Source organism: Colletes gigas, unplaced genomic scaffold (genome assembly GCF_013123115.1).
Source record: "Colletes gigas isolate AHSC1104 unplaced genomic scaffold, ASM1312311v1 Colletes_gigas_Sc00002, whole genome shotgun sequence".
Classification (NCBI taxonomy): Eukaryota; Metazoa; Arthropoda; class Insecta; order Hymenoptera; family Colletidae; genus Colletes; species Colletes gigas.
The window spans coordinates 366,591-385,454 of record NW_025106631.1 but is presented as its reverse complement, the minus strand read 5'-3'; the positions used below and the strand labels follow the sequence as shown (position 1 = coordinate 385,454).

The window sequence follows — 18,864 nt, the reverse complement described above, 5'->3', positions numbered from 1 at the left end:
GTTTCGTGCGTCAAATATGTACGAAAAAAAAAAAATATTCAAATACATGCACGCGAACAATGAACGATAACCTCGTGGTGCATTTGTTCGAATGAAAATGGAACGACCGTTTGAAACATTTTTTAGCGTCTGCCGTAACACGAAGCGATATTAAAAATCTTTTTTTTCTCGTTTACAACTATGTACAAGACATTTACATTTATTTAAATAACCCTTGTGTTAAGTTGTAAATACTTGGCCTGCAATGCAAGACGCAATTAATACACTATTTTTGTATACTTTAGAGATGTTGTAGGATACTCAAACTATATCAAACACGTTCAAACGTTCTTCCAGAGACGTAGAGCACCCTGTATTTCCCAACACGTGAATTTTCAACGATGAGTGTCGTTCGAAAGAAACTACCGCGCGAAAACGAGAACGAAAGCGATTGGACGAAGGGGTTCGTTTCGCGCGGGCTTTTCGAAACGGTCGGGTGGAGGGAAGAGGGGCGGGTGGTTAATAAACGGGCGCGAATCGCGGTCGATTCACGGCGTGCGTTCAAAGACGGGGAGCAACAGCGGTTAAAAGCGACGGCGAATCCTCCGAACGAGAATACCCGCAAATCGCGGAAGCACCTGTGCGCCAAAGAAAACGTGTCCACCGAGTCGCGGAACGAGATCGCCGCGTGTGCGCGTGTGCGAGTACTCGTGCGTGCGCGTAGACGGGTAGGGAGAGTGCTTGGTGCACTCTCGAGACACCGTGTTTCACGGCAGACCGCGTGGCAGCTCCTGGATTTATTTATACGTCTCGCGTACCTAGCTACATACGAACGAGCCGGTGTACGGCTGGTTCGCGCTCGGATAAACACCCCGCGCGCTGCGCCAACTATCGCTTGTATTTATGGACGTCCGAGCAACCTTTCGATACGGACAACTAACGCGAATTCGAAATTTATGTTTCACCCGGATCACCGCCGACACCGTAAGGTTACCGCCGGTAAGGTTCATTCTCGACGCCATATTGGAAAGCACCAAACATTTTTTTAATCCCACCGATGTCCCTTTTAATGGGCCTCAACGCGTTCACTGCCCGTGACCCGTATGTGGGTCGTGTCACCGTGCTATTCGATACGCCGCTGAGAAACTGGACAGTGAACGCGTTGATGAATTTTGTATGCAATTTGAACATCCCCTAAAATTGCACCACTGTACGGGGAAAAATGGCGTGTGCAACATTTAAGGCAAATCGGGCAACGGAAAATTGTCCCGCATTGAATTTGAAAATTTTTTATTTTTTCATTCACGGTTTTTATACGGTCTTATGTACCGTTGAATTCGCCTTTTTATGCTCTATAAAAGTATAGAAGAATTGTGATTTTGAAATTTCAAAAATTGGCCAGAAATGCTAACTGATACGCGACAAAGTAAAATTGTCACGTGTTTTCACAAAATGTAATAAATATACATATGTATATCTCCCGTAACCCTTGTATCGTGGTTTCCGGTTAAGTACGCGGAGGCGTTCTGAATCTCCCTTCGAGAAACAACTGTAGTTATTTCCACTTCTTTCTACGCGTGACACGATTGTTTGCGATAAGATACTAAATGAAAATGGTAATTTCTTTAAAAAGAAAAGGAAATTTTAAGATTGAAATTCGCGACACTTTAACACCAAACAAAAGCAATTTTTTAAAGGTAAAATACTTTATCATAGATGCAAAACGCAGGCGTCTGTACAAAATCATTTTTTCTGAAAAAGTTTGCTTCTTAAATCACTTCGTTCGCAGCAAAGAACAACAACAGACACCGGTACAGTAATCTCTTAGATCGATCTCGCGTAATATTCAGATTCTGGCATAATCGCGATCTGTTGCATAACCGTTGCGCAACAACGCGCATACGAGGCTCAAAGAATTCGGAATGCCAAAGAGGTTCATGGCGCCGCAATTTCGTGACTGTCCGGTACACGATAGACTGCGCGGCATCTCTGGAATTTTCTTCCAACACGACGAAAAATTCCTCCCGTTTCCGCGCAATTTTCCGTCGCTTCGAGTGATCGTCGGCTAAAATATTCTACGCCTCGATCCGCTTCCTGTTCGAAACGAAGCGTCAACGGTTCGAGAAAAAAGGTGTGCCACCGGGGGCTCTTCAGCCGTGTCTCTTATTATTCATTACCGTTCGTCGATGATGTTTCCAAGGCATTCGCCGGCCGCATGCTTCTAACGTTTGAAAATGATATAGTACTAGATTCACGGAGAGATTGTGGTTTTTGTATTGATTAAAAATTAAGTTAATTTTAGTATATTTACCAGGGATTGTGGAAGAGAGAAAGTAAAGATTCCTCGTACTTGCCACCAGAGGGCCACGCTCTCGTCTCTCTCGCAAACGCTCGACCGACCTTCCCTTTTCTTTCCTCTTTCATCTCATGAACAGAACCCAAACAATTTTACCGGTAAATTAAAGATTACATAACAATGTCCATTACAAGTAATTCTAGCGTGAAATTCAAAGGTTACTCGAGAAAGCCAGCACTTTGGACGAGGGGGGGAGGGAAGGGAGGAGTCGAAATCGAAATGAAAATAACGCGCGTGGTTCTCGATACCCGGGAGTCCAAAAAGTGTGCAACGAAATTCGCCAAAGTCCACGTATTCTCAGCGCTCTTGCAGCTTCCCTCGTCGCCGCGCCGGTCGGAGTAAATCTTGCGCGTTGCACATGCATGCGTAGGTATGCACGGCTCGGTCGCGCACCGTTCACGAACACAAACGTGAAAATCGGCCCGGTGGAAAGGCCTCTCGCGCCACTGATATATTTCCTTTTCTCTTGGCCGCGGCTACGAAACCGCCGCAGACACGCGCGCGCCGCTTATTCCGAGACCCGAACCGCCTTCGAATCTCCAAAACTCTTTCCTATCCCTTAACCCTTTGCACTCCCAATTATATTTCAATTTTCTTTTATTTTAAATTTACGTTAACTAAAAAATAGAGCAATTTAAACAAACGGAGGAACAAATAAATTCGATCGAATATCTGTTTTATTTACAGTATTGCTGTATTTTGTAATTTTCAAGTGTATGTCTTTGGCTCTCGACATAGGAGTGCAAAGGGTTAACAAATATCGTTTCTTATCTCCCTGCGAGAAAAATGGGATATCCTGCTTACGCATACGCGCGCATGATGCTCGCCAAAACTAATGCCAATACTTTCGACCGACAAAAATTTCATTCGAGACAGATCGAACCTTTCGAAAATTCAACGAAGAATTATCTAGGTGAACGTGCTATGACAATTTCACGTCACCTGCGATTGATTTGGCGAGTTAAAAAAGCTGGATAAGTGGGTGCCACGCGGACCCGACGAACGACAGAAACTGCAACGCTCGATGTTTCACAAGCGACGGTGCAAAAGCTCAACAACCTGTCGTCGACAGATTTATCGTTTATTTAAACATCACTACGTACGTGTTCTCTGGTAAACAAAACGTTCGCGTATCAGGCATCCATCGAATTGTGTCTTGAAAGAATTTATCGATACTCGAATCCAGTTAGAGTATATTTGTCTTCTAACGGCGATTATTAAATAAAGAAAGCATTTTGAAGTTAATACAGATTACAATTAACGTTATAAAACTGTTAGATAACGAAAAATATGAACCTCTACGTAACAATTGCGAGGAAATTGCACAAGTATCGTTAAAATTAGAGCCAATTAATTGAAATTAAAAATTTATTTCACGACACACTGATTTTGAATTGAAAGTTTAAATAACGACGATCTTGTCGAGCGTGTTACCTAGGAGGATACCATGAAAATAATAACGAGAATGGCAACGCGTTTGTTCGAAGGTTGCTAAGAGTTTATTCAGTGGGACAAAAACCATCTAAATCGTCGCATACGTTGCTTCCTGCATTTTCAATGAAGGCTTCTGCAATTATTGGTCTCAATGCGACTGACATTCCTCGGGGACGTCGACAAAGCACGTGTATTTCCATCGCGGAAGTTCGAGCGCAAGGTGCCATAATAACAGATGCTAGAGTAATGAAACCTTTCGAAATATATTTTAAATACGCTAAAGTTATCGACGAAGCGCATCTAGGATAAAATTTTAAAATATCCAAAAAGTAGAGTTGAATTTTATTTTCTCTCTTGACCGTTTGTCAAAATCAAAATTAAATTTTCAACCGTGGTAAGTAAAGCATTGTTAAATCGTCTGTTTGTAGAGAATGTTCGTTCGATTTGGTTGCATCGAATTACCAAAAAATGATCCAAATTACCCTCTCGTTTGCAATTTATTACGAAACACCTGCGATTACGGAAAATATTCGGATATTTTCCGAACGAACCGATGCTCAGCGGCGTCGCGAAGGTAAAAAAAGGTGAGTAGGGTGAAGGGACGAGGCGGGGGAGAGAGGGAAAGAGAGAAAGAGAGAGAGCCATTCATCTCGGAGGTCGCGACGACTCCCATTCATGCAAAGCGCGTCGGCTTCGCATCACGACGAAGAATAATCGCTGTACAAGCTTCGGCGGAAGACTGCGGAGAGAGAATAACATTCGTGTAGTTCCGAAACGTGTAAAAAACAAGAGGTATCGCGGACTGAAAGCGATCCGTCACGCGGATACCGTTTTGATTTTCTCCGAAGGGACTTTTTTCCCCCCTTGTTGCATATTTACCGATCACCGGGCTTTTTCTCCGTCGAACGAAGGATTTCCAAGTAAGAACGTTCCTCGATCGATCCTGCGGGTCCATTTTGACCCATCGAAACTGTATTCAACATCGTAATGTTTGAGAGAAACGTAATGAATACAGATTAATGAAATTTAATTCGTGTCTCGAAATCTCCAAGGATCATAAATTTTACTATTATTTAGTTACAAAAATCATTTAAGTAGAGTAATGGTCCCAGACCTAATACTTCAGGAATTGGGTCATTTTCAAGTTTGGTAAATTATTTTTGTGCACTTTATAGACGTTATAGGATACTCAAACTACATCAAACATATTCAAATGGTCTTCAATTGCAGTTTAAACTTTTGTTTAAACCTGATGCTTGAAGAGTTGCACCACTTTCGAGTTTAATACACACTATTTTTGTGTACTTTAGAGATGTTACAGGCTATTCAAACTACAACGAACATGTTCAAACGGTCTTCCATCGCGGTCAGAACAATTCTTTAATTCCTTTCTTTACGTTAACGGTAATCAGGTAGGAATTTAGGTCGCTCACAAGTAACGTAAACACGCTTAATTACGCGTCCGGAGTAAAAATCGTAACGCGGCGGAAGGTAAACGGGTTGAAAACGTTTCCCGACGCCGCGACGGGGAGATTGAAACGCGAATTTAAAAGGACGCGCCCCGGAAAAAGCGGGAATACTTGAACCGAATAATCGAGGGAAGGTTTCGACCGTGGGTTTTTTTCGCAGGAGGAATCGCGACGCGGCGCCGCGTGCGCGTTCGTGCTTTTTCGAAAATCTCCGACGCGGAAGGGGTTGACAGGCGTTTTTTTTTTTCACCGAAACGACGACGACGACAACCTCGTCAGACGATGATGCCAGTCACCGACGAAAACCCTCGAATCGCGGCAAGAAGTGTCCAATTTAAAATGTAAATTGCACCGGATATTTGGCATATCGCGACCGCGCGCTGCGAAATGGCCGCGAAATTAAAATGTAATTTAATTCGAGCTCCCCCTGCCGTTCTTCCACTCTTCTCCTTTTCTTTTTTTTCCTTTTTTTTTTCGTCTTCTCCTCTACTTGCCTCCCCGCTCGAACGAAAACCGTTTTGCCTCGTCGTGTACCGACCTCCTTTATCGATTCTTCGCGGCGCGCCGCGGCGTTTCGAGTCTCCTCTTCATAAATGGATTTCACAGAACGCGAATTATCGTTCCCGGGAACCGGCCTTGACGAGAAAGAGTGTGATTCTTGACCTGCCTAAGAAAACACTGCTTTCGAGTTAACCGAGAGAACTCTCACAGATTTCTATCTTTCTATTAACCCCCTTAACGTTCGCGACCGTGTAAGGGCTGGAAATAATCGCTTTCCTTCGCGTTTACGATATCAAGCTTAAACGTATGCAAATTGTAACCTCCCTTGCTCCGTTATTTCGGTAATAAATTGATTTTACAATCTGTACGTGTAGCAAATTAAAAAGATTCTTGTATTGTTGAAACTGGAACGATATTTTCTCCATCCATTAAAATATAAATTGTTGTTTTCACGCGATTCTTCCTCCGCTACATAGTCTATTTAATATTAACGCGTTAAATGGATAAAAATTGAGGTGTCCGGTCTCGTAGCTCGAGCAAACGCGTTAGAGCACGCGGGTATTACGGCATTAAATCGTAAAATGATATGGGGTAAACCTGTTTCGCCGCGAAGGCGAACAGTTTAGCGTACAATTACAGTTTATTCGATTATTTCGATAATTAAATACGGGGTTAGGGAAATTACGAGTAACGATACAAGGGAAAATCTGTGTACCTGCGACATCATGAACGCGCCGTAAGCATCGCCATAGCAACCGTTTAATTGGAAAAGGATCCCCGTAATAAAATCGTCGAGTGTTTCTGTCCCGCGATGCGGAGCAAAACCAACCGTCGTCGTTCGCGTAATTGTTCACGGAAGGGCGCGACGAATTTCGAGCCGGGGCCTCTTCCATCGTTTTCTTCTTTGACTGTAATAATTTTTGGCCGGGAGAGACCCCGATGAATTTCAAGCCGATCCTTCTCGTAATCTCCTTCCTCCCTTCTAATTCAATTTTTACTCCAACAGACGCATTCTGTGTCTCGCGAAACGTACACAGCGTGTCCGTAAACCATTGGAACAAGAACGAATCTACGTATTTTTCTCGTTAATTAAACATTGCATCGCGAACCAATCTTTTAAAGCAGACGTTCAATCTTTAAATGGATTATTGGGGGCCATAATTGTGTAATTGTTTGAAAATTTCTGTGATTCTTCATTGGTTCATTATTTTTTAAATGCTTCAAAGTTGGTTTCCATTTACCAATTCGGTAAAAATCAACATTAAGATCGAGAGTCCACCTTAAGGGTTAAAAAACGATCTGTTTCAGGTCTTTCGCGAGGATCAATGCTCCTTTGAACATCGATATACGAGAAAATATTTTCGTTTCCGCGGCCAGAAGATTCCCACCGAATGGTAGAAATTTTTTAAAGTCGAATGATTTATTTCTTTTAATAGAAAAGAATTCCGCGGTAATAGGAACGGTTTGCTCGTTCTACCTGGTTGCAAGTATCCGGGAGTCTGTTACAAAAGATACGCTCTATGAAAAGGTGTCCCGAACGGCGGAATTCCACGCAGTTCGAGCAGACATTCCGAGGGGGTAGGTGAAAAATCGAGAGAAACGAAAAGGAAGCGGTAACGAAGAAGGCCCGAAGAATACAAAGGAGGGGCCAAGGGGGGAAAAAGGAGAAAAGTACGGGGCAAGAATCGCGGAACGTACGCGTATAACTGCGTGTCGTATAAACGGACCCTTGAGAACATAATTCATTGCAGTAAACAGCCCGGTACGCGTGCCACGTCAAATTAACGGCCAGCCGCAACAACAAGAACCGCCCCTTTTGCGTTACGGAACAACATTCGACCAGACTACCCCGGGACCTCGCGTTTTCTACATTTTTTCGCGTTTGGTACCCCTTTTTCAACACCCTGTTTCTAACAATATTAAAAAAAAAATGTTTCTCTTCTCCAAAATGCATTCACCGCTGTATCTAACTTCTAAATAAATGTATTCTTGCAGAAGGATTTTATATCTTTTCAATAGACCATTTTTTTTTCTATCTGGTTGACCTCAGCTGCTCGTAATATAAATTCGAGATAAACATCCTTGTATTACAATACTAAAAAATAAAACGGCGAGGAAGAGGACTCTTCTGTTTATCGAAAAGTGTTTCGTAAGTTGTTTGAGCGTCTCGATCGAAACGACAGCGGAAGATGGCTCCGCGATTAATTACGATTACGGTTCTTGGTTTTTCGTCGCGATTCACCCTCGTTGGCGCGCGAAAAGGGCGGTCCTTTATCGATTCGAAACGATTTTAAAGGGTGGTTTGGCCCCCGACGTTTTTGATTTGAGCATACATCCTCGATATACGAGTCTCGAGGCAACGCTCCGCCGCTTCGAATTAAGGGGTGAACCGAAAGGAGCTCCCTGCCCCTGGGGGGTAGTTTCCGCGGGCAAAACAGAGAACCGGGAATAAGAGACGGAATTGTCAAGAGTAAAACGGAGAAACGGAGAAACGAACACGCGATTCTTATTTTCGCGACACCGTGCAACGTCTACGATCTTCGCAATTAGCCTCGGATCCGCTCGAGAAAATCGTTGAAATTCTATTTACTTAAATAATCGATTTATTGCGGTAAAAGATATTAGAAAACCCTCTGTAATTCATCGACTAAGAAAATTTTAGTTGGCCAAAAGGTAACGATTAAAATATTATGTCCCAAGTTGATCGAGTAATTGGGTACTTGGAGGAGAATAGAACAAATGAGAATAAGACGGAAGAACGTGAGACTAACGACTAATGGGGAAGAGACACGAAGCTTAACGAAGGAAACAAACACTTAAGATACGAAGTTATAATTAAATCTGTTCGAGCATATGGTATTTAAGTGTGGGTAACAGATGTTAATAGTCGCATCAAATATAGAATTAATGCAGGCAATAGTACTTACTATGGCTCGACAAGTTTAATAAGATTCCTGAGATAGTGGTTCGTGAATGGGGGGACGAAGCAAGACGATTAGACTATCGCTCGGGTCTCTGGCCTGGCTAGCGAATGTCATCTGATACTGTTTAGAAAAAAAAGTTAGATTATGGTGGAACGATAAGGAACAGGGATCTCGTTCAGTTTCTTCAGCTTTGCTTTCAACTTTCGTCAACATTTAGTGGTACACGAGAGGAACAGTTGAACATTTCACTCAAGTTTTCGAGGTAAAACGGAACGAACAGCAGAGTTTTAGGGAATTTGGAAAAAGAGTCTTGAAAGAATAAATAATTTTATACCGTACTGTAACTGGCAACATTTGTGCATTCACCGTATATTTTCCTTTGGTTTGGATTACAGCGTAGTTTTCCATTCTATGCTAATAATAAAAGGAGCCCCGACCTGTACGAGTTTAATCACGATTCTAAAGACGTTACGGCTACTTGGAGCATTTGTGTCATCCACGAGGAAGGTTATATCGCTGACAATGCAGCGCATAAATGGTTCTTAAGATTCCAAGCAGGTAATTTTGCCATAAATGATGAGTTGCGTTCTGGTCGTCGCGGTCGGGCGAGGAACGCGTGGAGGTTCTGCTTTGTAAAGATTCACGACAATCAACTTGCGAATTAGTCGAGAACGTTGCTCTGCCGTTTTAGAAACGATGGGAAACATCTGGAAACCCGATAAGCGAACAATCGCGTGGATATAGTCAAACGCGAGAAGGCAAAAGTTTCAACAAAATCAATTTCAAGATTCTGATCGAGTACCTCGTTCGACTCTACCGTCGTCTCCAACGTGTGAGCTTGAATTTACCGAAGATTCTGATGCAAGTTCAGTAATTGATAACGCAAGTAACTGTGAATCTTTGATGAATAGACATACCCCCAAAATCATACGCATTTTCGAGAAAAAAACGTGTGACCAGAAATGTTTCTGTAATTTCATTTTCTGTCTCATTTGCTCTACCGTTCGTTTCTGTGACCTGTTGGTAATGAGATTCTAGCGCCCAACAAAAATGGACCAAAAGAATACATTGGATCTCTACTCGTACACCTAGTCTATGACTCTGTTCCTCGTTTCTATCACTTGATATATAAATATACTCCAACTATCCGACATATTTGATTTGCCAGCATTGCTCCAGTCCCCGTATACGCCGGATACTGTATCTCTGAATGAAATTTCAGGATTGGTCAAGAGCAGAGAGTGAACGTGCCACGACTCGGCGCTGAAAGGGTGAAGGGTGCAGTTTTGGGCAACGGTCTGGGACTAACCTTTGCATTCGTTAGCGTCTCTGGTAGTGGCTCTGGCCCAGGGTCGATCGAAGTGGAACGGGCGACACCTCTCGCAGTCCCTGCCGGCGGTGTTGTGCCTGCACTCGCAGGCAAGCTCGCCGTCCTTGCCCGGGATGCACCTTGCCGCGTGACCGTTGCACTTGCACCTGCCGCCGACGGCGAAGTCCGAGACGGCGTAGTGATGGGCGAGCGTGGTGATACCGAGCTGGTTCGTCAGGGTGGTGGTGGTGGTCGGCGAGGATACGGTCACCGCGGCGAAGCTCATCTCCGGTACGTCGACCGCGTCGTTGGACTGCATCTCCTGGGGCGCGATCACCTGATGGACCGACGGCAACGCGGTCGCCAGCGGGTCCAGGGAGCCGCGTATCAGGTTCTTCTGGCTCTTGAGCCTCTCGTCCCGCTCCCTCTCGCGTTTCGTCAGCTCCTCGAGGCCGAGGTCAAGGCCGTGATCGCGATTGTCGCCGTTGGCCAGCTGCGAGACCTGTTCCTGGGAGGGTTGCTGGGGCATGTGGAGGCGATTGAAGACGACGCGGACGTCGGTGGCGGTGACCCAATCCTGCAGGACCGGCGAGTTGTCGAAATCGGCGGCCGACGGACGGCCCTCGTTGGTGCTGAACGCGATCCTGCCGACGGGACCGAGGCCGTCGCCGCCCGTGTACCTGTGGCTGTCCGTGCACCTCGCCTCCTGCTCGTTCGCCTTGGTGATGGTGGCTCTGTTCGGTCTGCCGTAGACGCGACGACACTGGGACGAGTAGAACTGGAACGGCTGCCACGTCTTACCGTAGTCCATCGATTTGTAGATCGCGATCGAGTCCGGCTTGGCCGCCTTCGGGCAGAACTGCAGGCTCACGTAGGTCAGTTCGTACTTCTTTCCTAGAGAGAGGGTCAAGGTCACGTTGTCCGGCGGCGCGGAGAAACTCTGTGACGTGACCAGCGGCTCGCTGCGCCAGCAGGTCACGTTGTTGGGGTTGTTCAGGTCCGTCAAGTAGCTGGCGGGGAACCGTCGCCGCGGCGTGCTGTCGTCGCAGACGTGGCACTGACCTATGCCGGTGCTACCTCCTGGCTGCTCGGTCACGTCGCAGTATCTCGTGGGACCGCCGCTTCCGCAGGTCGAGGACGCCTCCACCGCGGCGCCGAACGCCGCGTTCACGAAATCCGGTATGCAACGTCGTGGCCTGTCCTCGTCGTAGCACGGGTCCGACGGATGCTGCTGGCTGGAAAACGTTTTCGCGTACAACTCGCTGCCCGCCAACGTGTTCCCCCGACGAAACAGGATCGCCCCGAGGAGCACTCCGAGCACCCATGCCGCTCGACTCTTCATTCTCGCCAATCTTCTTTTATCCCCGCGTTCTCTCTTCTCTCTTCTCTCTTCTCTCTTCTCTCTTCTCTCTCTCCTCTCTCCTATCTCCTATCTCTTTCCCCTGCCCCTCCCCCTCTCTGACACCCTCGCTGTGTCACCTAGGCGCGAATCGTCCTCTCTTCGGGAAATCGATCTGCGCTCTCGCAAGAGACTCGGACGAGAGTAGCGATCCCGTGCACGATCCTGCTCGATTCCACGCTCTAACTCGTCATGTTGACCGGATCGACCAACCTCTCAGAACATCGGTGCCCGCCGCCCGGCGCTTCTCTCGATCACGCTTCCGACTCGCATCGTCGATCGTTGAAAAAAATTTGCCACGATCGGGAATCACGATACTTCCGGCTCGCCGATTGTTCCCCGCGTCTCCTCGACCACCATCGAACGCAACTGCGACGCGGTAGGGTCTCGTTTTCCACGCGAGCGACCGGAGGATTTTGTAAACGCGCGTCCGCGCGCGTGTGTGTCGCGAAAACGCAACGCTAGGAGGAAAAAAACCGACAACGACGACGCTTTCCCGACGGCGGCTCGCCGCTAACTGAATCACCGTCCTTGCACAGTGTGCATCCAAACTGTTCCCGGAGTCCCTCTCTAGTTCGCCGTCCTCCCCACCGCCGACTCTTCTCTCGCTCACCCGGAGTCTCCCTCTCTGTTCGCTTTGACCGTCGGCTCGCACCCTCTTATCCAAGACCAATTCCTCTTGGGCCAATCCGACAACGCCACTACTCGCATCGACCCCACTACTCGCGTTCCGCCACACTGGATCCGAGGATCCAGCAGCCGCGCTGCGCCGCGACGCGCCGCGCCACGCCGCGCCGAGCCACGCCGCGCCGAGCCACGCCGCGCCGAGCCACGCCGGACCGTACACAGTGGACGAAATTTATCCAAGAACGTCCGTGTGCTTCCCTGCCCAAAAAGTTACTTCCGTTTAGTGAGTGTGAAAGTTTTCGATGGCAGTCGCGACGAGCATCCGTATCGGGGTACCTTTTCGTCGAAAACCAGCAACTCGTGCCCGGTAAATATCAATTGTACCCTCGTAACCCTTACGAAAGGGGTCCGGCGGCTCAAATCCGGCCCCGCTAACAGCCTTCTTATGGCCCGTGAATGCGTTTACGAATGTAGTCCCTTTTCTCGACATCCGTTTAATTATATCGTAGAAGAGCTTCCGGAAGTAATTGATCCACGGTACAAATATCCAGAGAATTTTATTAATATTCGATAAGCGGTGAGTATGAACGATCTCCCATCTAGATATGCTAGTAATTGCAACAATGACTACATCGCGTCACTTCACGTATTCGCCGCCAGAGGGCTACGCACTCGACTCTCTCGCAAGCGCTCTCACGACCCCTTCGTTGCTATATGTAAGTACACTCTTCACCCGATACTCTGTCGTCCAAGGCAGGGCCTGCTAGTGGACTTGTCCGTTGTAAGGCTTTCTCCAGGTAAGGCTCCAGACTGTTGCGTTAGCACGTGGTTCTAATAAATTTCAGATCCCGGAATTATCTTTTAACATAAATAATACTTTATTAAATTCAATAAACGTGATTAACGAATAAACAATTTTAAGTAATATTCTCCTTTTTGTTTGAATTCTTTTAGTACTCTTTAACACATTTTACTTCCACATTTCTATCTACATTTTACGCCTCTTTCAGCTCCTCGACCACTACTCTTTCACCATACGTATATACACATCATTGCCAACTTACAGGAAGGTTATTCCCTAATACAGACGCAACACTCCCTCTCCTCTCCTTTTCTGCTTCCTTGTTATCTTTCTCGTTACTTGTACCAGCAAAGCAACGCTGCAATTAAAAATATAATAATTGTTTTTGTGAACGTTGACTCAATGACATCGTTTAAAAAATCATTTCTTATCCCTCGTTACATATGTACCGTATTACATGAAATACTCCGGTTCAACATACTTGATATTAGTAGAATGTTAAAAATTCGTATAAATAGTAGCTTCGTACAGATATGGTAAAATTACCTTGAACTGATTCCTCCGAAGAAAAATGTAAATACACGAACGACCGGCAGATAAAATGATAGCACGCTCCGAAAATCTTCGTATACGTTGTCCTTCAGTTTTCCTGGTTGTTGAGTAAATCTTTCTAGAAAGTGCAATACACCATAAGTGATTGTGCAAGACCGTAGCGAAAAGCTGTACGGGGAATATCGTGTATAAATTATAACGTAACGTTTTGTAATTGGAATAAATTCTCGTGAAACTGTTTGTTTTAATTCCGATTCGCTGGCAAGGTAAAGCTCTCGAATACATATTGGAGCGATAACGCTAGATAAATTTTAATAAGCTTCGAGCAACCGTGTATCTCTCGACGATGGCTCGCGAGCAATGACAATTAAAAGTTCCGTGGCCCTCCGGTTGCGAAACCCTGTGGTTATTGTCTGCCTCGAGGGAAGTGCGAAAGGTACGAGATGTATATTTTGTAAATTATCAATTTGTCATGTCCCGGGAGGGACAAGTGGTCGTGTGAACGAGGTTCTGCGGTAAAACGTGGAATCAAATTATAGTTCTCGATAACCCGAAATTAAGGAAAGAATTCGAGGAATTTAGCGTAGAGATCCTGGTTCGCGATGAGCCGTAACCCGAAAGCGGACGAAGGTTCCTTTCCGTCGATTCGATGAGAAGACAGGTCCTGATGCGTGCATGGATTATGGAGCGGGTTCTCCGAGGGTCTATTGGTCGAATTGGCGAGTGGGGAAAAAAAGCAGAACGGGAATGCAGAAGATACGACGTCAAAAAGCAAGAACGACAAGATAGAAAGAGAGAATAGAACCGATGCTTCTGTGGCCCGTCACGCGATCCTTCGCGATCCTCGAAGAAAGGCTCTTGTTAGTTTGTCCGGATCGCCGTGAATTAAACACGCTCGAATTTTCTGCCCGAAGAAGTTCGTGCCTCGAAAGAAACATCGAAACTGCTGTAACAAAAATAGAAAAAGGTTCTGGAATAACAATTACGAGAGATTTTATGTTGTCAGAGTTGACGGGTGTTGGGTTATCGAAGCAAAGTGGGAAAAATAAAAAGCTTTTCTTTCGACAACGAATAGAAAGATATATATTTAATTCTGGATTAAAATGTTGAAACAACGATGACGGTGTTCCTGTAGCCCAAGGGCTTCGATGTTTTTTTTTTATAGAACAAACGTTTTGATCTGTTGTTTAAATATTTGACCGCTAACTAACACGCTGGCCCCCAACTCCCAGCTGTGAATAATGATTGCTAGAACGAATTGAGTAGTTTCATTAGATTAGAGCAGTGGTTCAACGTAGGCGACGAACCAATTAAGGCAACCCTCCCCTGTGCTCTTTATAATCCGATTCGTAAAGATCTGCAAAATAGCCCACGGATTTATCCCACCTATTGTTTTCTCGATCGATGGAAATTTACGTTCGATTTCCTCTTTGCAAAAATGAGAAGTAAATTAGTGAAATTATAAAAAAAGAATAAACCGTTCCAGGCGTGTTATTTGTAATTTTAAAAGACTGGATGAAAATTGTGGGATTAAAATGTAATTGAAATGGCTTTATCAGTCAGAGGAAATCGGAAAATAAATGAATTTTCACCCTTGCGGCAAATTCAAGGTAAATGTCGAGATGACAATCGTTGGAATAAAAAATTTTTCACGCGGGATCATGGCGCGTACGATAAGCGGCATTCGTTGATCGAATTAATGTAATCTGAAGGAATAGCTAGACGAGCACGATCGAGCGTGATGACGTCCTCGGCGTTAGGCTTTTCGGCTTAGGCCTCTCGCGACGGATTAAAACTTTAGAATGCCTTTTGTTTAGCATTTTCCTCTTTCCGGATGTCTTTCAGCAAACTTCCGGCGAGATAAATGTAATACCCCTCGATACGGACGAGTTTCAGCCCTGTGTAAGTTTCAACCTGCAGAACGTTTCCTTTCTATTATGAATTCTTGTCATTCCGGAACGCTTTGTTACTGTATTTTATATCGATCAAAATTCTACGAATTTACTAAGTAAATATGAACTTGATCGAGTTCTTTTTCTCTTGATATTACGGGCTGTTACCAACATTGTGCTAAGAAACGAAATTTCTATAAAAAAACCGGGACATTTAGGTTAAGTTCGGGGCCCCAGGGGACTGTTCCGAGAAAAAATCACGCATGCTATCGTTCTGTCTCGTATTGCGTCCTTTTACAACTCACGCCATCTATTCTGGTACCAATTGGTACGTAAGTTTGGGTCGCGAGTGTACCAATCATCGTAGAGTCTGGTATCTGTTTCCGGTGGACTAGCAGCACGCACGCACACGTCCATGTGTTGGTCCCACAGGCTCCTTGAGTGTCAACTCCACATCGGTCACCTTTAGCAGCGCCCACGGCGTACAATCGATCGCAATAATTCATGTCGTCCAAGGGGAAACTCATCAGCTCCGGCTACCCTTTCTTCTTCTAAACAAGCCTGCAACGCGCTCGACATCGTCGATGGGGAAATTTACCCTTTAAAGGAACACGTTGTTGCGTAAAAAACAATAATTATATATTTCACAAATACAGTAAACGTGTTGCATTTACTGTCAAAACGAAGAAAGGCGTAAGATCTGAAAACTGTAATGAAATGACTGGTATCAAGGATCACGTGATTCTATGCACTACGTACTTACTTATTATTACTAACAGGTGTCACGATTAGCAGAGTCCCGGCAGTTCGGAACTTCTAACCTTCTAACCTGCCCGCGACGACACATTTGTCGATACAAAATTGATACGTTGAACGCCAAACTAATTTTGTGAATCGGGAGAAATGAAAATGTGATCGAAGCAAAAATAATTTTCGCATGATTTGCTCGGTAATACGGCTGGCAGAATGTTTCTGACATTTGCCTCGTAGATATAAAATTGAGAAACACTAGCACGTCGATATTTAATATAAACGTAATTCCTAGTACGTTCTAATAATCTTTATAACAATGACAGTGTTGCTGTGTTGCATTTTTGCAAATGTATTCACGCGGGCTCTCGAAGAAAGTAGATCCGTGGCATGGCACGCCACGCATGCGTCTAATACACACCACGGAATACTACGCAATCGATAAATAGATCTATTCTTGTCCTTTGTTTGCTCCTTATAAACAAACTTGATTTCAACGGTATTTTTAATTTGCGTTTTCGTGATCGATGACACCTACGCTTCCGATCGGTATGAAAAAAGTTTATCGAATGGTGTTTCTTGTTAGGCAGCGTTTAAATACAGACAATTTCTGTTTAAAATATTTCCATAAAATCCATTAGAATGTTATGGACAAGTTTACCTTTTGACGTTTTCTGTTAGTGTTACGGTCGGTACCCAAATCGAGACCCGAATTAAATTTAAAAAATATTAAAACGATTGCTGATATGTCCGTGAATATTTGTAAATGGACAATATTATAGAGCATAATCTGCATCTTGAATAGGATGGGAGCATTTACAAGCTGGACTTTTGTATTAGAAGACTCGACAGGATTCTAATGATTTAGAATATTTCATCGCGACTCCATCTACCTCTTCAGCTGCACAACTATGAACATTAAGGGTAAACCTTTACCGTCAAGATAAAGCTAGTGATTTTCCGTTTCACAACACGTGTCACGTCGTACAATACCACAGGCCACATACAAGTTGACCTTTCACCACATACGAGGTATACGAGTAGACTTTTCACCTTATGGACTTTCGCGGCCGAATCTGACTGCCATACCGACCTAAAAATTCGGAGCTGATTTTAGCGGCCTCTTCTCATGGATGGCGGTCAGTTGAGAAACTCACTGAATTAGTGTGATAGGCAACCGACTAGTTGCGTGTAAATGCATACGAGTTTAAAAGTACGAATTATTCGCGTTCCCTTGACTAGTTAAAGTTGTAAATAATTTGCTAAAATCAGTCTATCCGCGGTTTCTATCCGAGGTATCCCTCGGGTTCGTAAACAAGCTTCGCGAGACATCGGAGCGTCCCCCACCCCGCCGCCTAATTCGCGAGCGTTGCCGAGCACAGAGGACGGCCATCATTCATACTTTGAAAATAAACATAGCAAGACGTGTCGAGACGTATCGGCGTTTCGCGATCGAGGTGCGTATTTCTAACCTGTATATCCTTCCACTATTACTTCTCGCGTATTACTACTTACGATCTCTTGCAATACGGTTTCGATTTAATCATTACTTAATTCTAATAATCGTTTGCGTACTTTAATGCATCGTTATTTCGTTTCTGTTACAGTCTCTTATTGGAACTCGAGATTAAGAAATAATAAGACTTGTTGGAACCTGCCAAGACGTGTCGGCGTTTCGCGACCAACGAGGTACATACGTGTTTCTAACCTTTTAATATTTCTTCGTTATTATCAATTATTGTTTAATTATGATTTAATTTGTATTTCATTTCTGTTGCAGTCTCGGATTGAAATTCGACGCCATGGAAAGTTTCATTGGCGCGTAAACGACACCATAACAGATGGCAGACGAGTCGACAAATTTTGGAGGGAATATTGGTAACTTGTAAACAATTATAACAAACATTAATATCCATATAAATATTTATATATTTTTATCTCATTATTACGTTATTCGATGCAAGCATGGTCATAATTTTATAATCGGCCATTGTTAAGATAAATTATGAAAATCTTTGACAAACTTTTTATCCACTTCGATATCTATCGAAGTATAGAGAAATGGCGTCGGTAGATATCGACGATAAATTGAAATAATTTATATTTAACTGTATTCTGATCGCGATTAAATATTTCCGAGTGTTATTTATTTAATTGATCGTTCATATTTCTTTATGAATCGTTGTAATTGCAATTTGCATATATATTTCGATGCAAGTTTAAGAGAACGTAGAAACCACGTAGTTGGAATATGCTATTAAAGCATAAATAATTAACGAACTTTGATTTTTGCAAATTTCGGAATATTTATAAAAATTACGGGATATTCTAACGTTCGAGAAACTAAACATAATCATGCTTACAACTCTAACGATGAAACTTAGTGATATAATATTTATAAATTGAATAATTACTTGTACGTAATTATTTTCGTAGATAATATTTTATCGTTGAAATTCTCATTGATTGAGAATATTTCGCCTTCGTGGCATTGAATTTTTACGTAGCAAACTATGCATACAGTAGTATTAAGTAAAGCAGTATATCTGTTGACGAACTCTTGTAAGAAGAAATAAGAAAATCGATAGGCAAAGCACAGGTGTGCTTGTTGTGTTTCTTGTCTCCTGTCCCTTTCTTTTCAGCTCTTTTCTTTCCAGGAAATTTGTTGGCCGCGCGCAATGCGGCCGGTAGATTCAGTGATCGTACGTAGCAACAAGTTTATTTCTCGGGGCAAAGTGACCCCAAGCTCGTTATCGTTCACGGTGTTAGGCAAACGCGAGAATAGAAGCAGTGTTTCTTACGCGGTATTAAATTATTTACAGAGCACCGTGGGCTCTTTCTGTTTTCTGAATCGCGATAATAGAATCATT

General features: G+C 44.1%; 1 protein-coding gene across 1 annotated transcript in view; it reads right to left on the bottom strand.

Annotated features, from left to right (window-relative positions):
- The window catches only part of LOC122399364 (netrin-1-like), a 100,288-nt gene extending 88,207 nt beyond the window's left edge, over positions 1–12,081 (bottom strand). Inside the window, exon 1 of the mRNA XM_043400005.1 lies at positions 9,973–12,081. Within this exon, the coding sequence (XP_043255940.1) occupies positions 9,973–11,314 (1,342 nt within the window). The 5' untranslated portion in view covers positions 11,315–12,081. The remainder of the gene's footprint in view (positions 1–9,972) is intronic.
- Positions 12,082–18,864: the final 6,783 nt, after the last annotated feature.